At 39.9% G+C, this 23,282-nt stretch overlaps 1 protein-coding gene and 1 long non-coding RNA gene across 4 annotated transcripts; both read left to right on the plus strand.

Annotated features, from left to right (window-relative positions):
• Positions 1 to 3: 3 nt before the first annotated feature.
• Positions 4 to 16,856, plus strand: LOC144005753 (moesin a). 3 transcript variants are annotated; one of them, XM_077504054.1, is made up of 13 exons: positions 4 to 312; positions 11,009 to 11,092; positions 11,332 to 11,427; positions 11,513 to 11,787; positions 11,875 to 11,958; positions 12,643 to 12,789; positions 13,394 to 13,490; positions 13,575 to 13,738; positions 13,985 to 14,115; positions 14,192 to 14,352; positions 14,434 to 14,526; positions 14,647 to 14,877; positions 15,986 to 16,856. In XM_077504054.1, the coding sequence occupies exons 2-13, from the start codon at positions 11,030 to 11,032 to the stop codon at positions 16,148 to 16,150; spliced, it is 1,707 nt and encodes a 568-aa protein (XP_077360180.1). In that variant the 5' UTR covers positions 4 to 312; positions 11,009 to 11,029; the 3' UTR covers positions 16,151 to 16,856. The 3 variants fall into 3 exon arrangements, with proteins under 3 accessions (XP_077360180.1, XP_077360178.1, XP_077360181.1); XM_077504052.1 differs by lacking the exon at positions 4 to 312 and adding an exon at positions 3,159 to 3,618; XM_077504055.1 differs by lacking the exon at positions 4 to 312 and adding an exon at positions 7,033 to 7,155.
• Positions 16,857 to 21,916: 5,060 nt separating this feature from the next.
• LOC144006662 (uncharacterized) lies at positions 21,917 to 22,453 on the plus strand. The gene is made up of 2 exons (XR_013279895.1): positions 21,917 to 22,007; positions 22,091 to 22,453. It is a non-coding gene; the product is annotated as an uncharacterized LOC144006662 (long non-coding RNA).
• Positions 22,454 to 23,282: the final 829 nt, after the last annotated feature.

A 23,282-nucleotide genomic window follows, 5' to 3' on the forward strand; every position in this document is an offset into this window, starting at 1 on the left:
ACAATGGTTTGTTTGCTAAGTGCTGTCAACCTCCCGAAGGACAAGCAGGCGTGTGCGCAGCGAACATTTCAGGCATGAGGACTTCGAATATATGTTACAATTTGAGATGGGGTACGCCACACGCCTAATACTAAAGCCCAACGCAGTACCGAGTATCTTTAAAGAACCAGACGTGGGAAATAATCAAGCCGATGGAGGAGCCGCAACTGCTAGCAACACGGAGCCTTCACTCTCACAACAGCCGACACAAATCGAGGTCTTACTACGGCCACTGAAAGATCTCGGAGAAGCGAAGCAAATGTAAAGCGAAAGGTAGGCATGTTTCGGGGGTGGGGGGGGCATTCGTTATTATACTGCACGGACTGTTTTATTTCATAATTCATTTGAAGGTGGCCAACGCAGGGGCACGTCGGCACGTTACCGTAATGCACAGTATTAACAATCGTTGGGGCGGCTGGCTTGACTTCGTCTTTTCGAGTGGCGGCTGGCCTGACCGCATCGGGACGCTACGCAAAAAAAGAAAAAAAAAAACAGCTAGGGGAGGTTGGGTGCTGTAACGACGATACATTTAATTTTACTATTTTTTCTTTTTCCTGAAATATTTCGTCAGTTCCACACGTTTTGCATTGCTCGTACTGTGTGTCACTTTACCTGTTGGATATTGGCTCATCCAAGACTTTTCTTCTTCACATCTTTCATCGCAACCAAAGCTATCCTGAGAATGTCTATTTAGTATTGCCATGTTGAATGTCTGATGTTCCGGGATGCAGTTGAGATTGTCCGCAAGGAACCGATCCTCGAGTTCTTTCATTTCCAGACAGCACACATTCATTAGCGGATTGTCCATTCATGTGCAGCTCCCGCACGAACACCACTCCCCCCCCCCCTGATTCACTCGTTCGTTAAAGTTTATTTTGTGCCCGAAAAGACCATCTGGCGCCACAACTTTCACATCCAAGGCAGACTTTCCTTCGGTAGGGTTATTTTGTTGTGTTGGCTCGAAGCGATAAGGTTTAATCCTTCCGGGTTTGACGCTAGATGCACGGCTGCGTTGCATAGTGCTTCCATAGTGTTGCGTTTACACACTAGTGACGTAAACATCCGGGTTATTTAGTCACATGTAACAAACATGCCGGCGTTCGATTCATTTTAACATCGGTTTAAAAGTTATTAAATGTACATAAAAAAATAATCACGTCACCAAATTAATTATTGAAAAAGTAGCAACTTTTTGCTGCTAAAAATGGATCAATAAGTAAAGTGTTCCTTTAATGATTTTACCTCCCCTCCACTGCTGCATGCTCCCGCTCGCCACATTCTGGGCCCACATGAACATTTCTGCTGCGGCGTCTGCTGGAGTGTTTTCCGTCATTCCAGTAGCGTTGGTAACGTGGGGAAGGTAAATGACTCCCCGTTTTTCCACTGCCTGTATAAAAGATTAGAAAAAAGTACTTATTACTTAAGGTAATTATTATTTTTCTTTTAGATTGTGTTTTATCTCTGTAGCTAACTGGGTTCAGCCGACCATTTTGTCCAGACCATAAATTTATAGTATAGTTGGTCATAATTAGGGGTGTTAAAAAAAATCGATTCGGCGATATATCGCGATACTACATCGCGCGATTCTCGAATCGATTCAATAATCGGCAGAATCGATTTTTTTTTTTTTTTTTTTTTTTTTTTTTTTTTTTTTTTTTTTTTTAGGATTCACACCTTGAGCATGGAAGAATGTTATATGAACGGCACATTAAGCCTTAATATTTTTATTTTAATGCTGTTCAAATGTGAAACAGATTGCAAACTGTTTGTGTACAGTGGCTCACGGTTATAAGCCTCAAGTTTTAGATAAATATATTCATACAAATCTTACAGTGTACATGTACAAATTTACTGATAGTATTTTTCTAAATTTGAATGGAAAAAAATCGCAACAATCGACTTATAAATTCGTATCGGGATTAATCGGTATCGAATCGTGACCATTCGTATCGGGATTAATCGGTATCGAATCGAATCGTGACCTGTGAATCGTGATACGAATCGAATCGTCAGGTACTAGGCAATTCACACCCCTAGTCATAATAATGGAACATATGTGCAAATGCTGAAACAACGAAGATATGTTGATCCATTTCAGTGCATATAATCACTTCTTTCTTTGTCAAAATGTCCATGTTACTTTTTTGAACTTCTGCCGATGATGGTATGATGTTAAAAAACAACAACAACATAAATATAGATGTAAATTCATCAGTTGAAGTAAGGTGGGGGGGGGGGGTAACGGGAACAGGAGCCAACAACTTCAGAGTTCTCCTAAATATGGCCATGACCATCAACATCCCTGTTTTTTTTTCTGCTTTGTAAGTTTCAAAGGTCTCAATCAACTAACCAACCAAAACATCAAAACTGCTGTTTACTTTTTCTGTTCTTTTTTTTGGGGGGGGGGGGGGGGGGGGGATTTAAGCACAGCAGGACCAGTATTTAGTGTATCCACTGTCCTTGCTCTCTCAATGTGGAGGGAGGGGGGTATTTAAGCACAGCAGCATCAGTATTGAGTGTTATCCATTGTCCTTGCTCTTTCAATGTATTATATATGTATGTTATGACAACAATTGTGGTTTGTATTATTGAAAAGTGTGTTTAAAGACCTTGATATAAATGTACCACGAATGCTATAAAAAAAAAATATGCTTAGAGAGTTTAAATGGAGTATTTTGAGGCATATTGCGGATTTCACTTCTCTTATCAGTTTAACAGAACACCCGCGATGAAGAGAGGATTGCAGTAATTTATTTTATACTGTAAGTCAGTTACCTAAAAAGATAATTCATCAATTCAATTGGTTATTCATCACACAGGTTTATTTGTGTGGTCGAACCGGCTTCTCATGGTGCTTGCTTGAGTCCCCCAGTAGGTCGTTAATACAAAATTAGCTAATTTAGCTTATTTTGACAAAATAATGAATAGAAAGTATACGTATGGGGAGTAAAAGTAAAAACTAGGTCGTCAGAAAAAAAAAAAGTGGCGAGACTGTACCTACCTGAAAAAAAAAAAAACCCTACTCAATTACTTCCCACCACTGAGCACCTGGTGGGCGAATTGTTATTATAAACTGAAATAATTAAAACAAGAGCCCTCGAAGTGTGTAGAAGGTCTTGGCTGAGCCAGGAGAGTGACTGTGTGCGGCCATGATGATGCAGAGGCAGCAGGCGGAGTCTGCGGGCTCTGGCTAAACCAACCCAAACCAAACCGAGCTTCTCCTTCTTTCTGTCTGGCTGCTGTCCTGTCATCAGCCTGGGTGTGGTTTCAGAGTCCGGGTACCGTTAGCAGGAAATCGAGCTTGCGAGTTCATTTCTTTTTTTCAGGGCGGCACAAAGACTAATATTCCCTCCCAAAGTGATAAGTTAAGTTTTTTTGGAGTGTTTTAAATCGAGCTAACAAGTAATAGGTTGGACTCGTTTTGGACAGGAAGGCGTTTCACTGGCGCCGTTGTTCTGATGGGAAAAAGTTTTCTGGTGGTTTCGACAACTGCTCGTCTGTTCTATTAGTTTTTGGGTGTGTTTTTTTTCCCCCATTATTACCCGAACCGGACCAACAAAAGCCAAGATGCCGAAAACGGTAAGCTTGATTAACCCAACTATACTTACCACGTAAACGTCTCGTTGTTGCTCACGTTTAACAGAATCCTACGTTGATAATGCATCCAACACCGGTGTGCGACTGTGCGATTTTGGAGTGCGTATTATTTAATAAGTGGTCAAATTGTTTTACTTGAATCTTTTTAAATTCACGCGACGACACAATACTTTCCGTTAGGAGAGTGCGCGTGCGCGCTCCCGCCCCAGCGCCTCTTCAAATGTGCGCTTAAATCACATCCTTCATTGAGGCCTTGAGGCTACTTTGTATCACAATCCAGCTTCCCACGTCTCCACACGAGTGGCACAGTTTAGAATCCCGACCCAGGGTGGCTTTGTCCTGGGAGGTTGCCCTCCACTTACCCACTCCCCTCCACGGTAGCCACGGAGCTCGTGTTTCCGGAGGCCTCCCCATCTAACCGGGGCTAGCTAGCAGGTAGAGGCCGAGATTGGCGTTGTCAAGACGGCCCACTATGTGTCTTCCAACCCCTGCTCTTCCTGCCTCAAAAAAAGATGATTTTATAATATTTTGTGACATCATATTAACTTCAGCAATCTGTTTTAATGTGGCACAGCTGAGAACAATGAAGAGGACCCCTCCTCTCATTGTTGGGGGGTGTTTATGGGGGGTGCACACATTCTTTGTTTAATTCAAACTGCATAAACCTCATGCTTTTAAACCTTATCCGCAGTTTTCTTTTTGACATATATGAGCAAAAAGATTGGGATTTAGCATGATAAAAATCTGCTTCTCGTCCATAAATGTTAAGCTGATATTTACTTGAAGACAGTGACACAATGAAAGAATTGTGACCCATGACTCGTGATGCTGCTGATAATATACTGCAAATGTTTAAATGCACATCAGTGGAGGAATTATGAAATACCAACTTTTGTTAGAAATACAGTATAGTGGTTTCAAACTGGGGTCCATAAAATTTGAAATAAATTATGTCAGATTTACCTGTAGGGACCAGTGTGCCAATTTAAAAAACTCATAAGGCAGATTTTTTATTTTCAGCTAAATTGTAGGGTCATTTTCATTGAGAAAATCTGGTCACCCTAAATTACTCCTCTCTTTGGGCCAATTAAAAGCTCTGATTGTGACATACTGTGCTAGCATACTAGCTAGTGGCGATGGATAAATATTTCTAAAATATACTGTAATTAAATTTCATTTGGTGAAGCTCATTTCTCTTAAACAGGCAATGAATATTTCAGCAGAAACTTTTAAAGAAATACATTATTCATATGGCATTTAGGGGTGCGTTTCCTCACTGTTGGGCGGAAACCCCCTCTGTCCAAATTTGAAAAATTTCACTGTCAGTCAGTCCCAACCACCATACAGCTCTGTTATTTATTTTATTTATTTATTTATTTTTTTACAAATTTAAGATAGCTTGAGAACTTTAACGATAGGATGTTTAATAAATAAAAAATATGCCCCCTTTTCATTTTCTGAAAAATAATGCAATGATTCCGCCTGACAACAATGACATGTTATGTTTAATTGGAGTTTTAAGGGGCTTGTTGGGAGGCAGGGGGAATCTTTCCTAGTCTGCGAAAAATTTAAGAAGCCTGAGGGCAAGAAGTAAAACAAATTCCGTGGCATGGGATGTTTTCAAAGAAAAAAAACAGACTGTTGCCTTGTCATCCATATAGAATGTTTTTTAGCTGCACTTATGATGTGTTTTATCTTGCACCCAGTAACATAAAGTACATTTTTGATGGGCTCTGCCGTTTTTAAGTTAATTTTATTCAATTGGCGTTAGTTGTTGACTATTATCATATTTATAAGTGAGTATTTCCAATCAGATATTTGAAACATTGGAACATATACATGGGGTGGTTGTGTATCATATTACTACAAAATAAACTTGAAATATTAAGATCAATATGTTCTGATTTTACTAGAATAAATTCACAATGCTATGAGGTAAAAGTTAGTAAGATAAGAGATTTAAAATTGTTACATTACAATTCCATCCTAAACACCATCATCAGATTGACCAGTTTAATTTGATTGGGTCTTTAGAAGTACACAGACCAAAATCAATATGAATTGAAGGAGGCTTGTTCAAAGGCTGAGTTGCATCCTCCGAAAACTGCAAACATTGCAATAGTGTGAGTGTTTACTGTGCTTTTTTAGAAATATGTTTAGTGTGTTACTTAGGTGACCATAGTAGTAGTGTAGCTAGGATACTGTTAGTCTCCATAACAGTGGTGTGGTCCCGTTTACCGAGGCTTCACAGGCAGGGAGAAGCTCAAAAGGAGCTTTTACAATGTGTTTAGAAGTCCTGCTTTCGTGTTGGGAAAAAAAGAAACTGAAAGAGGACAAATATCTGGTCAAGAGGAAGGTCACTGGCCGTAAATGATGGCAGGAATAACTGAACTCAACTCAACTAAAGCTTTCAAACGGCCTGAACTGTCACAAAGCGCTTTACAGAACACAAAAAAACAAACGACATAAAACATTAACACCAATACAATACAATCACAACAAATCAACATTCTTCCATCTCTACATACGCCTTGACGTTTGAAGCAGTTTTTAGATGAAAGAGGACAGAATCAGTCTCCTTTCAGCAGTTGGTCAGAAGTGATCTCAGCATGCATGACGTCACGCACGTTTGCTACAAGCTAAGTTTGCTTTTGGAATGAAAAGTTTAGTACTTAAGAAGGAAGCAAGATCATCTGACTCGGCAAGAAAGTTCAGTTTTTGCCGAGTGAAAGTTGTCTTTGCAGAAGTGTAGCCACAGTAGGAAGGCACAAAAAAGTCCCCCAATATTTTAAATTGTATCAGTCTTGATGAGTCGCAAATTGGTAATTATTCCAAAAGTTGCGCGTCTCTGCCATCCTCCTGCTGGCAAGTCCTTGAGTTTCTCAAGGAAGTTACGGTGTGACTCAAATGTTCTGCTCTTACATCAGTTCCTTTCTGGTAATTTCCTCGCCCGCAGCCTTATATGGACTTTCACATCACGGTCTAGCTGTTCTCCTCCCTGCCTGCTCCTCACATGCTGTGCACCACTCAAGATTGCACTGTAACACTATATCAGCCTTAAAGTGTCATATTATCACGAGTTGCTGTGATTCCTTTACTCTGTCGGCTTTAAAACACTCCCTAATAAAGTTAGTATACATTTTAGTTGGATAATAGTATGAAATCTATTAGTATGTCAACATTTCAGGCTAGCATTCGCTGTCACGCAAATATCCACTATATGCAGAAACATTCACTAGTATAAAGCTTCGGTATAACTTACCATTTCGGTAGGAAGTCAACAACATTGGTGGTTTTCTTGCTTGAGGGACAAACATTGAGTGTGTGTGGCTATGGTGATTTGATCAATGGAAAGACGTGGAGGTATGCTAGCAGGGGATTTAAGGAGGCCGTAGTGCGCATAGCAGAGCAGATTAGCAGTTTGTAGAGTTAGAGCTGCTGGAAAAAGTGAATGTTTTTTTACAAAAATAGTTGAATATTTTCACACTTGGACCTGGCGTGACAATTACACTTCGGAAAGTAAGTCGTTTCATCTTAATATTTGACATTTTTGTGTGCTAATTAGCGCTATCTGCGGTCCATTTTTCTGTTGTTTTCAGCTCGAATCAAATCAAGGTTGTCTAAAGATAAGAGCAAGCTTGAGGTTCTGCCAAATGTTTGTACTGAAAGTTCTGCCCCGCACCCAATGACACTTCTCACACACAAGTATTAGTGAATTGTAGGAAGTTGGAGTTAACAGGCTTTCATGAGCAAAATACTAGTTTGGTAAGGTAGAGAGAAGGATTATGAATGTTAACTACCTTTTCCAACAAAAGGCACTGAGATGTCTTAGCAGATGGATGTGCACATCGTCGTGAATGTATATTTAAGGAACAATGGTCATGGGAAAGACCCCTCCTCGCTTTGTAAAGCAAGCTCATCCTCCTTTTCATCCCTCCCTCTTCCTGTCTGCCAGTTTGCACTCTTCAACTGGAGGGTTTCTAAGCGTAACGCTCGGCTGCATCCAGCCCTCAGCTGTAAACACATCTGGACTGCAGACACACAACAGTACACACACAGCCACAGGGCGTTTGAACTGAGGTGGGAGGTTTAACAGTCTTATTCTGTACAACGCAGACATCTTTATGACTTGCGTAGTATGTCACATCTTTTTGAACTTGCCGTACAAATCTGATAAAAACAATTTGGCACAACTTGCCTAATCAGAAATTGTTACAGTATCGCCGGCATGTTTGAAATGTATTGTTGGTTGGTTTCTTAGTAGGATTATGCCACAGAACTTTGTTGAGGGGCAACACAATTACCAAGAAAAAAAAACAGTTACTTATGAGAATCTGGATAAAGGCATGGAAAGGGGGACAGTATGACTTGTGTTCAGTGTGCACTTGTAAAGATTTTTCTGGAAGTATATATATAGTATTATTTTGCAACGTTTCTTCATTGTTTAAATTGTCAGTGGTTGATGTCAGCCATATTAGATGTCAGGGTTGTTTTCATGGCTTTAAAAAAAAAAATTCAACTTGAGACATAGCTTACAGTCTCAAGTATGTGATTGGTGACAGTCCTTTAAATTTAGAACGGGGGCCTTCAATTACCGGTAAAAGTAAAAAAAAAAAAAAAAAAGCTAAATTCTGGAAAATGTCTTCTAGCTAAAGGCCTGGGTCATCATAATGTATAGCATGCCGCATTATGATTCATTCCTCAGTAGAAGATATAATTCTATATTCGAAGCTAGTTGTCATCCTTTCAATTAAAAGACAATTCAATACTTATCTTGATACATGGGGGAAACAATTCAAAGACAGTTCGATTTTAAAATGGACCCATTCAATTCGATGCACGCACATATTTTAAACGGGGCCGGGCGTATTTGTCGGCTGCGTGACGTCACTCCCACGACAACTTGACAGCAGGCATGGATTTTTTTTTTCCACTCACTCACTCACTCACTCATGTAAGCTTGTGTGAGTGAGTGAGTGAGCGGAAAGAAAAAAAAATCTGTGCGGACTGTCAGGTTGCCGCAGGAGTGACGTTACGAAGCCAACAAATTCAAACGGCCCTGTCTCCAACGCGCCACCCCCCGCTCTGCGATTGGCTGGATGGGTATAAAGTTAAGACTGTCTGTCCAGAGAAACATCCCGCTGTTTACAAAACAAACATAAAATGGCAAAATACAGGCTGGGGGGTGGGGGGTTAGGAAAAAATCACCACCAAACATTAACATAAGCCCAGATGTGTAGACTGAGAAAGAGTTAGTGTGTACATCCTGTATTTAAAAAGTGCATTTTCCTGAGTGAAAACGACAGACCCTGCCTTTAACTGCGAGTGGAAGGATTTTTTTTTTCTTCATACTTTAAGTTTATGCCAAAGAAAGTTTGTGTTAAAATAAAACATTTTTCAACCTGGTATTCCAATACATATAACTATTAGGGAAACAAACACAAAAAAAAAAAAAGGATTTGATTATAAGTATTTTGAGATCCTGCATTTGCAAATGTTTTTTTTCCCCTTCAACTATTAACAATAAAACTAGTATGGTCCATATCAAAATATGTCTCTGTGTTAAGGCTTTATTTAGCCTTTTGAGGACCTCATACAGACAACTTATCACTTCATCAGTAACTCTTGGATGTTCACTGTGTTGAAATCAGAGTGAGGGTACCCTTTCTGTTACAGTTTGTAGCATCTAATTTAATATGAGTAATTAGAAGGTAGCTGCATAGTTTTCTCAACACATCATTTTTACTTTTGGGTATTGTGGTTGTCTACATCATGTTGATGCTGACTTCTGGCATGATGGCCGTTTTTGGTATGATACATCAATAGGAAAATGAGATTAGGACTGTGTGACTGTACAAGGCTTAGTCATGTTAAGAAATGCAATTGGCACAACATTAAAGCATTAGATGACCCTGATGTCGCATGCTGGTTTTAGTGTAAAGTGTGTGTTAGCCAGGGTACATTGTGCCGTTGCCATGGGGGAAAATGATGAGGTCGAATGCATGGAAACATGGCACGTGGGCCGAGAGGGCGCGGGTGAGTGTGCGCTAAGAATAGTGTGGGCGACACACCCTACCTAACACAAGCAGAGAATGTAGCCGCGTGCTTCCTTTTTCATGCAACGTTATTCATTCGGGCTCAGGAAATGAAGCGGCTCAAGGCCCGGGTGGGTCATTGCGAGATGAAATGAGTTTTTAAAATGGTTTCTTATCGACATATTGGTTCTTTCGACTTGTAGTGGTTCTTTTTACACAAATGTATTGTGCTTAAAAGTTAAATCCAGCTGAACTTTTAACAAATATCCTGTATTGGATTAAAAAAAAAAAAAAAAAAGTTTAACCCACTGTAACATTGTGCGATTCTAGGCAATTATTTTTCTGCTTAGCATAAACCCAGACCTACAACTTTACTGGTGGCGATGACAGGAAGTGACAGAGGGGCAAGTGTCCTGAGCTGTAAATGGGGTTCTGCTGACACGAATGGGAAAGAACGCAACTCTCGTCAGCCCCTACTAGTGGGGAAATAATGCGTACCATTGTTGTTGAGGGCAGGCGTGGGCCTCAGCCTGCGCAGTTATTTCCCAACAGGCATGTTGTGCTGCCTTTTTCAACATCTCGAAGAGGGCAGAGAAATGAGAAACGGCAACACAATCAGTTTGCTGATTCCAGAGTAAATCTAATATTTGTTTGACCTCGGCAACTGGGTGCTAGTTTGAATAAATGAAGGAGGCGCGTATTATGGATTTTCACTTCTATTACAAATTGAACGTCATATCACTGCAACAAACATAGAAAGGTTATGACTTGAATAAGGTGGTTCTTACAATACATTCCACATTCCTGCCTCAATATCTGATGTGAGTTCAGTGCATTCTTTAGTTCAACAGGAAGTTCCCCAGTGGTGACAAACTAGCTGCAAATAGGTGTATTAGTATGTTCTTGGCAGACCACAGAGCAGCGAGCTGACTGGTTGACTGCTTGATACATGACAGGAAGTAGGCCACTCTCCTGAGGGTGAAGCGGCGAAAGGCCTCACAAGGCCTCGCCACCAAAGGATGTGGTTACTTCCTGTAGATAAGTTCAATACTGAGACCAACTAGACAGGCACATGGAGTCTACGTGCAGAAAAAATAGAATTACTCATTCTGCAGTAAGATTGTTGTTGGCTTGTCCACGGTGATATGGGGAATTAGCTTGTGATATACAGTTAAGGAAGTTTATCTGACTGTAATATGGCTTAAAGGTGAAGTTTTTTATTGTTTTTTCTTTTAAACGCAGTAATAACACCAACAACGTTGATTTACTTGTTTTTAATTGACACGTCCATGTTGTGTTTGCATTGTTCATTCATTCCATTTGTTCTTTACTTTTAGATTAGTGTAAGAGTCACCACAATGGATGCGGAACTGGAGTTTGCCATTCAGCCCACAACAACAGGAAAACAACTCTTTGACCAGGTAGGACACACAATAGTCACTTATCTTTGCCCCTAGTAATACAAAATGATGTTTTGTCTCTACTGAATGCTATTTACAGTACAACTACACCTTACACAGTCTCCCCAAAACAATAGATGCCTCTTGTGGACCTTAGAAAGATCTTGTGCTAATATTCTAGGGATTATATGTATTTTTTAGTATTGTTTGTTTTTTGTTTGTTTTTTAAAATAATATCTATGCATAATTTTTTTCCCCAGGTTGTTAAGACCATTGGGCTTCGGGAGGTTTGGTACTTTGGACTCCAGTACCAGGACACCAAGGGTTTATCAACATGGCTCAAGCTCAATAAGAAGGTGAGCTCTTCTCTGATTTACTTGTCGAATGAACCACTTAGTGAAATTTTTGACCTATACAGTATATTCTACTTGATGATTTCAGGTGACAGCCCAAGATGTGAGGAAGGAAAGCCCGCTACTATTTAAGTTCCGTGCCAAGTTCTTCCCCGAGGATGTGTCGGAGGAGTTAATCCAGGATGCCACCCAGCGGCTGTTTTTCCTGCAGGTGAAGGAGGGAATTCTAAATGATGATATCTACTGCCCTCCTGAGACGGCGGTCCTCCTGGCTTCCTATGCAGTGCAGGCAAAGTATGCTGACTATAACAAGGAAGTCCACACACCAGGCTATCTCTCAAATGAACACCTGCTGCCTCAGAGGTAATTCCTAATTGATTAACAAGACAATCAGTGGTCATCTGGGTTTGTATCAGCCTCTGCATGACCTCTGACCGCTCATGTTGGCAGAGTTCTGGACCAGCACAAACTCAGCAAGGACCAGTGGGAGGAGAGGATTCAAGTGTGGCATGAAGAACACAAGGGAATGATGAGGTAATCACTGATCCTCCTCCTTCTCGGTCTCATTAGATAAGAAGTTCCCAGCTCATTATACGGGTTACTAATTCTATTTGTACTGCTCTACTCTATGTGCCAAACTTTATCTGACTCTGTCTTCTCTCCTTTGTATGCCTCTCCCAGTGGGCTGGCATGACTTTTCAAATATAACACTGGCCAGGGCCCAGAGGTCATGATACACTTTTCATTGCTAGTGTTTTCTGTTTGTTGTCATAACCAAGCATATTTCTTAAATCAGAAATGAAGCACAAGCTATTTGATGCAACATGTTAACCTGCAGGGCTGACACAGACGACCATTCACAACACGAGCCAACACTTTTTTTTTTTTTTTTTTTTGCCCAAGCCAGATTTTGCCAGCCCCACAGACTATGGTTTCTTTTGCCCTTTTTGAACATGTGATTAGACTATTCAAATTATGCTTCAGGCCACTTGTCACTTAGTCTGCTATGTTTAGGTACAGTGACTATTGTGAGAACATATTCAAGAAGTATAGAACATAAGTCTTAAAACTGCCTTGAGGAACTCTAGAAGTGACTATGGCTCGCTGAGATCTGAAAGTTTAAAGTTACGCAAAGTGACAATTTATTTTTTTTTCTGCCTTAATAACGTCAAGAACATGACCATTCCTTTATTTAAAATGCACTGCTTGTGTTTGCAGAGAAGAATCCATGATGGAATATTTGAAGATTGCCCAAGACCTGGAGATGTATGGAGTCAACTACTTCAGCATCAAAAACAAGAAAGGAACAGAGCTGTGGCTGGGAGTGGACGCTTTGGGACTCAACATTTATGAACAGAATGATAAGTGAGTGTGTACAAGGCAAGGGAGGGCAGCTTTATTTATATAGCGCATTTCTTACACAAGGTCATTGTACAGAATCAGCGTACCGAGTCGATGAACCAGAAGGTACAAACTGACTAAGGCGTACAGAGGCAATGTGCTTCCCATAGTTAAAGATAAAATATTTTAAAGCAAAGGAGAACGGGGGGGACAGAAAAAAATTAACATATTTAAAAGCAAAGTAGCAAAACAAAAAGTATCTTATTAAATTAAGATTTCGAAGAAAAAAAAGACATTAATTATAGGCACAGGAAAAAAAGGCATTTTTTTTTTTTAAACTGGATTTAAAAGCATTTGCACTTAAGGCTAATGTCACTTCTGTTGGAAGCGTATTCCATTTGCGTGCAGCATAACAAGTAAATGCTGATTCACCATGTTTGCTTTCAACTCCGGGCTCCACTAATTGACCCGAGTCTGCTGACCTCTGAACCCTACTGAGTTTATATTCAATTAGTATTTATTTAATGTATTCAGGGCCTAAGCCATTCAGTTTACAGAAATAACTTGACACGTTTTGTAGCTTTTGGGACTTGTTATCCAAACTGGAGTTTGTTTGTTTATTTCACAGAATGACGCCCAAAATTGGTTTTCCATGGAGTGAAATCAGGAATATTTCCTTCAATGACAAGAAATTTGTCATCAAACCAATCGACAAGAAAGCTCCAGTATGTTGACCTTTTTACAGTAAAGGCTTCTTCACCTTGAATTTAGCTATTCCTTGCATTTACTTATACTTCTTTTTTTTTTAGGACTTTGTATTTTATGCTCCGAGGCTGCGCATCAACAAGCGCATTTTGTCTCTATGCATGGGAAACCACGAGCTGTACATGCGCCGCCGCAAGCCCGACACCATTGAAGTGCAGCAGATGAAGGCTCAGGCTCGGGAGGAGAAGAATCTCAAGAAGATGGAACGGTAACGGGCACATTTCTCACAGAACATATAATGGGGAAAAAAAAAATAACAAAAAAAAAAATATATATACATATACATGCGGGAGTCTCAATTTGGTCGGTTTTGAACGTACACAAACCTTGCATACAGAATCACATCAAAACTATCTTAATTATTTTTACCTCCAAGAGTCACTGTTAATGTCTTCACATAACAAAGCTAGCCAGATCATTCAAAGTACTGTCAATTATTTTCTAATTGCATCAGAGCCCTGCTGGATAACGAAAAGAGGAAAAGGGAAGCTGCAGAAAAGGAAAAGGAGAAGATAGAAAAGGAAAAAGAGGAATTAATGGAGCGATTAAAGCAAATCGAAGAGCAGACCAAAAAGGCCCAGCAAGGTGGGTGACGGGGCCCGTACGTCGGGGACGATAGTACTTTTCTGTTGTGATGTTCATGTGAAGTGATTGTGAGCAGAGTTGGAGGAGCAAACACTGAGGGCTCTGGAGTTGGAGTTGGAGAGGAAGCGAGCCCAGGAGGAGGCTGAGCGCCTGGAGGCGGACCTTAAAGGCGCCGAAGATGCCAAGATGGCACTCTTGCAACAGTCAGAGAACCAGATGAAGAACCAAGAGCACCTGGTCGGTTATACAACGTCCAGGTTACATCGCTTTTGGTGCTTTAGATAATAAGCATCTCAAAGAAGGATGATGTTGTTTTAGGCCACTGAGTTAGCTGAGCTGACCTCAAAGATTTCCCTCCTGGAGGACTCCAAGAAGAAGAAGGAAGAGGAGGCAGTGCTGTGGCAAGAAAAGGTGCGCGGCTTTATTTATTAATCTTCTAAACACATGAGTGTTGATGGGAAAAAAAAAAAAAATTAATTTAAAAAACGGAAAACGATATCCATTAGTGACTTCTTCAATCTGTTACCTCAGGCTACCACGGTGCAGCAAGACCTGGAGAAGACCAAAGAAGAGCTGAAAAACAAAGTGATGGCGGCCCATGTTCAGGAGCCCCTCAACACCGAGAATGAGCACGACGAGAACGACGAAAGCAGCGCCGAGGCCAGCGCCGAGTTTACATCTGCCGCCACGTACAAGGACCGCAGCGAGGAGGAGCGCATGACCGAGGCGGAGAAGAACGAGCGTTTGCAGAAACATTTACTTGTAAGTCCAACATTTGAAAAAAAGTGTTAATTCTGTCATAAGAATGGCAACAGGTTAATTGTACTTTCTGCCACGTCATGGGAGAGCATTTAATTGTTCTGCTTGTCACTGTCTATACGTAACTGTCATAAAAATGTGTTTTTTAAAAGTCCTTGAATATATTATCACGGTCAACAAAAAGAACGTATAGTCAGCACTAAAGCCATGTTTCCACCAAATGGCACAGTTCAGGACGTCCCGTACTGACCCCGCTTCCACTGTGGAGTGTGTCGGCAGAACATTATAGCAAGCGTAATAAATCCCTAATGGATTTAGCAAAGGTCATGGCATACTGCGGTGTGCTGACATCATCTTTAAACAATAAGTACATACTTGTCCGCGTTGTAACCCATCCGTCAATTCATTTTCTACATCCCCATTAGTGTCACTAATGTGAGTTGGGCCTATCTCAGGTGACTTTGAATGAGAGACGGAAATGTTATTCAAATGAGGGGGCGGTCCTAAAGCGTGTCTTGGGTTGGTAGAGTAAGCAGGTCAGCGAACAACGCAGTCTCGCCGGCTTGCATGGAGAGCGCCAGCAATGGACAACTATCTTGTCCACTGTCACCACAACTTGGCAACTTTACACACATTCCTGTAAACAACAAGGTCCATTGTTTCTTTCGTGTGTTTGAATTCTCCCTTGCTGCGGAACGGGCAGACTGACAGACATAGACTGACATGTCGATCAACCAACCAATTGCGAATAGTTCAACCCAAGACACACTTAGGAACACCACCTCATTTGAATAACATTTCATGACGCATTGCATGCCAACAGTGTCTGCAGCATGAGTTAAATAAATATGAAAGTATATTTATTGATTGATATTTAATTCTATTTATGTATTTATTTCCACATTTATTTTTTGAATCTCATTTTTTATTTTGGAATTTTTATTTACTTTTGTTTATGTATATTTTTGTTTTTTTTAATATTTATTTTTATATCCATTTTTATTTTTCACGTTTATTTTTTTATTTTGGCATTTTTGGTCCTCCATAGTTGTCAACTGCATTAAATCAAAGAGTAAAGTTGATTCCGAGTATGTGACAACTGTCGTTCCAGGCTTTAAGCTCAGAGTTGGCCAACGCCCGTGACGAGACCAAGAAGACGGTCAACGACATGATCCACGCCGAGAACATGCGGGCGGGACGAGACAAGTACAAGACCCTCCGACAGATCCGGTCAGGAAACACCAAGCAGCGCATCGATGAGTTTGAATGTATGTGATGCGGAAGTCAGCAAGCCCACTCGAGCGGACTGCAGTCCCGCATCGCTAGAGCTCTTTCTCTCCTCCCAAATAAATCAGCTGCAAATCATTACATGGCTGCACAAACACAGCACAATGTACAAATATGGATCTGTCAAATTGCATGTGCTACCATTCCTAACTGAATTTAGGCAAGTCACTGGTTAATAAGGGACATACTGTATTTTGTAAGTGCATTCCTCACTTAGGTGGATGGGGTTGTAGCATATCGTAATAGGACCACATTTTCTGACACATCAAGTAAACTAATTGTAATTTCATCTCATATTTCTGTCACTTCCTTGTATTGTGACTCCAAAATAAAACTCTGTGCCCGTTATAGATATAAATTTCTATTTCTGCTGCTGTACACATGCAAACTGAATTTTCTGTTCATATTAATTATCTCATGATGCACCACATAGCTTTTAAATACTGTACAATGTAAACAGTTCTATGAGTTGATTTAGGTATTATGGTGCATCTATAGAACAGAATTTAACGACAATGAATTGCTTTTCTTTTGGGATATACTGTAGACTGAATAAACTTGTGCCATAAGAAACCCTTTTAGTTTGTAGCGTTAAATTTGAATCTTTGTTATGAGATGACTGAGGCTCATCAAGTTTGTGTATGGGGAGAAACGTGTTCAAAATGGAAGGAAAAATAAAGTGATCCTAAAGCGTTCATATCTGATTGGGTGATTTTAGTCAGATTGTAGCTTTTACAAATACGCAATGTACATCAGACTTAGCTTGATGAGCTTTTAATCAGATAGTTTTGTTATCGACGGATGGGTGACCATTTTATTTTGTTCAATTCAATATCCTACAGTGTCTTTATAAAGTGGTATGTTGTAATTTAATCTTAAATTGTTTAAAAAACAAAATCACATCTGAAAGACCTTTTTGCATAAAGTAATATCCTTTAACATGCACTGGAACATCACAGTATTCATTATTAACCAAAAACAATGAGTAGTATCTCCAGTTCTTACATTTTAATATACTGTATGTATTTAATTAATGACTTTTGTATTTTTGTGATTTGGATTATTCTGATGTGATCAAATCATGTATGGTGTTAGAAAAAGAAGAAAGCACCGCTGAGGATATTTTTGTATGATACAACTTTAGCATCCGGAGCAGTTATTTGTGAACTAATAAAGTGGCTGACGGCTGTTCTAGTAAGCTGAAGGAACAAGCAACACCCTGTGCACACGGCATCATTGCACCAATGCAAATTGACATTCCAGTTCATGACAGCAACATTCTTCATATCTGTATCAAATCAATATGTAATCGCCATCGTTACAGTTTCATTTTGGCATCAAGGCACAAGAAGGGTTTTGCTTGTTTCATAGATTAGTCTTTGAAAGATGTATTTACATTATTTTGCAAGGTCAAAATAAAAGTATTATAGCAGTAGGTATTTCTTTTTATTCTATTTTGATGTGTCTAAATGAATTTTTACTTAGATGCAATTGCAATACGGTATTTTTGCCCATCTATTTTTCTTTTATAGAATTAACTGCCATCAAACAAGAATCATTTATTTTGGATGCCTTTAGATGCCTTTGAAAGCTTAAATGATATTGTACTGTATGTTTTTTTTTTTTTCCTGAACAATCGTTTAAGTTCAGTCAAATCATGTGTGAATGAGGTGGACTTACTCATGTGTTCTTTTAGTAGTTATTGAAATATGAAGGATTGAATCATAATGATCTGTTTCCATCTGACAGACAGTGCCTTGCCCAATTTTTTTGCTTCGTCTTCCTTTCACCAGTAAATAAAAGCCAGAAAAAAACGTGCTTGGTCTTGTCCTTTGTGGTTTTGCAACTCGCCTTTCGATTTACGACCAGGTCCAAATATGCACATAACTCGGAGCGCGCCAGTTTACAATTTGCAAATATTTGTATGCAAGGGCATGAATTGAATGCTGTACATAAAACATAAAAAGAGCAACAAGTACAACTGCAATTGGGTGTGTTAACGTCACAAGGGGTGAATAACCTCGCAATATCGTATGTCGAGACCCTGCACGGTACAACTACCCCAGTTTCTTGCGCTCAATGTACTTGTAATTTTGCGATAAGCCACATGGTGGTGTCTTTAGTCCAGGAGTGAAGGCGACTTGTCTACAAAAAAGAAAGGGATACATTTATAGGGACCCCTTATAACCTAAACCTACTTGTGTGTGTGTGTGTGTGTGTGTGTGTGTATCAAACTATTATTGTTAATCCATTTATATTCACATATATTTTTAACTTATTTAGTTAGCGATAGCCTACTTATAGTACAAGTGGTAATATGATACATATTTATTATACTTATTTTAATCAGGAAAATTACGTTAGCATACATTTTTTTATTTCATCCATTCGGTTTGGAGAAATTAATACATAAATAACTTTAACTTAACCCCTCACCCTTCAAAATCATTGTACCTAAATTGCTAATAATTTCCTAAAAACATCTCTCAATCGGTACCAACATTTAGCATACAGACCTATTACACAAGTGCCAATCAAGTGTCTCCTTAATGATACACAAATTTCTTATATTTAGAAAAAAAAATCCCACTCAAAGCATCCATCTTTAGACTCTACATACAAATAATAGAGCAGGTGATTGACAGGTGAGCAAATAACAAGCTCTCAGTTCAGTGTCAGTCTGGAGGAATAAGTAAATAAATAGATAAATAAGCATCACATTGCCACAAGCTCCCGTCACCAGAGTTCCGCCAACATTTAGTACTGTTTTAGCCCTTCAGTTTAGAAATGTGGCTGCCACTGAACTGCGGCCCGTTTCTTCAGTTAATTGTTGGGGAACAACTTGATGAAAGTTAACGCCGCTCTTTCTCAAGAGCACACAGGGAGGCATCTTTTTACCTCCAACTTCCTCTATATTTGGTGTGCTGCTACTGCTGCTGAGAGAAGTTGGTTCACCGCTTATGTGAATCGCAGCCTCAGTGCAGTCTCATGACGGGTTTACTAGCATTTTGGATAAAACGTTCTATAGCATTAAACAGTATGGTAATTTCTAGGGGTGTCACGATTCGCCAACTCCACGATTCGATTTAAATTTCGATTTTGGGGTCACGATTCGATTTTTTTTTCGATTTTTTTTTTTTTTTTTTTCCGCTCCCCCACTTTATAACACAGAGGCATATGCTTCTGTAGGCTAAGGCTAGTCTATGATCATTGGTTCTATTCATTGTACAGTAAATCTTATTTCAAAAGATCGGCTACATATAGGTGATGCAATTTCCATATTATTTTTGTGTAAATTTATGTAATATATGATAATTGACATTAGGCAGGAATGATCAAATTCAAAGAATTTATTTACAATATAAAGTTAACCGTCTTGTTCTTACTGAAGTGTAAAATAAAAAATAAAAAAACAAAAACAAAAAGTCACAGTGGGTGCCTGCCATCTATTGACTGTTTTTGGTTACAACAGTGTGCTGTGCGTTCCTCTTAAAATAATGTGCAACAACAACAAAAAATATATTGTATCCAAAGTCATGGAACAAATACAGCCTGAACAAACTATATCCCAACATTTACAGTTGCTGGGCATACTGTAGCGTGGTTCAAGTACACTAATTAAATGTTTGAATCCAGCGTTTTCCAAGGCTGCAGGTCTGCTGCTATAAATAGACCTATGGATCTGGCGTTTCGCGCGAGCTGAAGTGTGTGGAAGTTTCACTGTAAATGAGGATGAAATAGTTGGTTGGACCGTTGTTTTCCCACTTCTAGTTGAATTTGATAAATCTAAATCTTTGTGATGCCTGCGTAAATGTCCCGTCATGTTTGTCGTGTTTCCCGTTGTTATAGGCTGGCGGCTCGGGCCCGCCGCCGGCTCCGCTCCCCTAGTATGTATGTGTGTGTTTGTGTCGGCTGGTGCCCGTATAATAGTACTTCAGTTTGAATGCGCCAGCGCGACACTCTGATTGGAGGACTGTGCCAGCGCGACACTCCGATTGGACGACTGTGCCAGCGCGACACTCCGATTGGACGACTGTGCCAGCGCGACGCTATTGTGTATCCGTGTATTATACCCCTATTGGTTAGTTGTTTCTCCTCCGTTCTGTCAGTTCTGTCAAATGCGGTTATTATTTGTTCACCTTCCACTTTCACTCCCTTGTCAAACCCCTGCCTGAAATTTCAATTAAAACTACTCCGATGTTAAAGTCGACCCGTGTTTATCTACTCTATATTTTCTGTTATTGTGTTACTTCCCTTCCCCTTGACGAGCCGGGCGTAACACCGTGGCCGAGTACAGTACGCGCACATAGCATATCTTGCAACTGTGGTCTTTTTATCGACAACGTGAACGTTGTCGACATAACTCACCGGGAACGCAAAATGTTTCCAAACTGGTGACGAGAGAAGCGGGAGCGGCTTGAAGCACCATTGCTGTGTCTGTCCGCGCTTGCCATCATGACTGCAGGAGAAGTCAGCTAACAAGTGCCGTTAGCTAGTAGCTGAATGGCTGCGTCTCATTTGCTTTCCTGGGAGGTGGCGGTGGCGGCGGTGGCGGCGGGCGCGGGGGGGGGGCATCGAATCGTGTGTCCTCTCTTCTATTTCGATGCTCGAAATCGTGACGTAATTTCGATCGATTTCGATAAAAAATCGAAATCGTGACACCCTTAGTAATTTCTGCTAAGGAATGCAAAAGCTAGAATTTGACATTTAATCAAGACCTTCTACCTTTATCATGTATCAGCTTGGTGTTGTTATGTTGGTGACAATCTTTATATCAGCAGAGAGAAAATCTTGGAACAAAGCTCAATAAATTAATGAATTAATCAGAGACCTTTAAAGGGGAAGTCAATATGTTTTTTTTGTGTTTTTTTTGTGTGATAATTGTATGTGCCCCCATTAGTCTAAACGCGGCATTCTGAATAATACTGCATTTGTGGAATATGAATTAAGCCGCAAAATCCACTCGTTTTTATCCATCACAGGAGGCGGCCATGTTGAATTTGCTGTCGACTGAAAATGACATAATGACCAATTATGGCTCAGTTTGTGAATGTCACATGACCAAACGCAGATAACAGGTGAGCCATGATTGGTTGCTAAGCCCTGAGCAACTGTGATGTCATTTTCAGTCGACAGCAAGTGGCAAAATGGCCGCCCCCTGAGATTGATAAAAACGGGGGGGATTTTGCTGTTCAATTCATATTTTACAAACACTATATTAATCAGAATAAAATTTTTTAGACTAGTGGAGCTGCATAGAACATTTTATAGCAATGATAATTTCATTTTTCAGGGTTTCTTGCCAGATTACAAAAACATGTTTGCATGCTCATTTCACTGAAGACTACATAGGTTTGAATGGTCGTTTTGTATGTGCCTTGACTTGGCGGACAGGATTGTGCTGCTCAGAGACTGGCCATGAAAAATTGAGTCCAACCACGATGATGAAACAATTACAACATTTGTGGCTGGTGAAGGATGGAGGAAGTTGTTCTTGGGTTCAAATACAGTGGTCCTTCGTTTCAGGGGCTGTATGTAATGTTCAATTAGCTTACAAACTGACAGATACTCTCAATCAACTGCTCCACAAGTGCCTTCTGAATACAACGACAAAATGCCACAAAAGGAGATGTCTCTCTGAGAAATCCTTCAAGAGCATTTCACAACCGTGACATGTTGACACTTTATTTCCACACATTTCCGCTCGCTTATCTTCCTCGTTTTGACTTCCCCTTTGCAGTAATGCAGCCTAAATGCGCCGGCCAGTTGTCAGTGTCAGCTCTTAGTGGTTAAAGACGGGAGCAGCGAGAGTCATCGTCGGCCCTCAGCAGCAACGTCCACTGCAGGTAACTAATTCAGATCCATACTGAATCACCGGAAGACAATTTTTGTAAAGGGGGGCTTGTGGTGAATGTTCATTTTTCTCAAGGAGACAGGTTTGATTTGGAGCGATCCGGCCCCCCACTTAGTGTATTTGACAAGCTGAGTTGGACACTCTGATTCTGTGAGTGTCAGTTTGTCAAATACCCGAAGTGAGGCGTCACTGGCCTACAAGACAACGCCGACCTCAGCAGAGACGCCGAGGGAACCTCTTCGCTATATGTGTTACATTCGTACCTTATTGATCAATTACTAAGGAAATAGCCATTACACCGGTGTCCATTTGAATGAATGACTTGAGACAGTTGATCATATACAATACTGTATAGACTATATTGTGAGTGACAAAATGTGTGAATGGTATACTGCATATTGTATGTATTGTAATTAAACAGATTCTGCAAAATTCTTACTGTTGAACCTTTGTCATGTTAGCGGAAACAAATAACAAGAAATGACGACTCTTATTTAAAATCCTATCTGAACCATTTGGGGATTGTATGGAATCAGAAATAAAAGTAAACGAATAAAGTTTTTTGCTCAGTCAAAGTGGGTTGTGCTCAGGCTCATCATGACACACTTCTCAAAGACACAATCGCTTATCAGCCATTTATATGCTTCCTGTTAAGAATTTCGATTTTTTTTTCATTATAGTTACTTTTTATTTTGTTTTGACTTTTGTTTTGATAAATTTAGCTCGTTTTAATTATATTTTTAGAGCAACATTGTTATTCCCAAAATGTTAGTTTTGTTATTAGTTGTTTTATTTTTAAATATGGAGCACGTCATGTGCAAGATGGGGGGGGAAAAAAAAGGGTCACTAAGCATTGTGCAATAACGTAAATTACACTGTAGACTTCATCCACTGTTTGACCTTCCGTCTTCTGTATGGATGTACAGCAATACCGAAATAAATAGATTTTAAATAAACCCCGAAGGCTTGCTATTAATAGACAAAGTTGAAAATGAGGAACATTTTGCTTCAAATTATAGTTAGTTTTACAAACTTAAGATGTATTTTGTAGTTTCAGTTTATTTTCATTAGGAAAGAATGTTTATTTGATTTCTTTTACAAAGACGCCCCCTCCCCAATTTTAGTTTTAGTTATTTGGTTAGTTTCTGTTAACTTTAATAACCTCGAGACAACCCACATCACTGACACTCGGTACAATTCATTCAATGAGGTCAGCCATGATAAAGATCATGAGATCTGGAGCTTCTGTTTTGGGATGAGAGGTAGG

Source organism: Festucalex cinctus, chromosome 18 (assembly GCF_051991245.1).
Source record: "Festucalex cinctus isolate MCC-2025b chromosome 18, RoL_Fcin_1.0, whole genome shotgun sequence".
NCBI lineage: Eukaryota > Metazoa > Chordata > Actinopteri > Syngnathiformes > Syngnathidae > Festucalex > Festucalex cinctus.

Coding starts and splice junctions, on each gene's coding strand:
- LOC144005753 (XM_077504052.1), top strand. Junction 11,093..11,331: donor GAAAACAACTCTTTGACCAG/GTAGGACACACA, acceptor TTTTTTCCCCAG/GTTGTTAAGACCATTGGGCT. Junction 14,353..14,433: donor TGAAGAACCAAGAGCACCTG/GTCGGTTATACA, acceptor ATGTTGTTTTAG/GCCACTGAGTTAGCTGAGCT.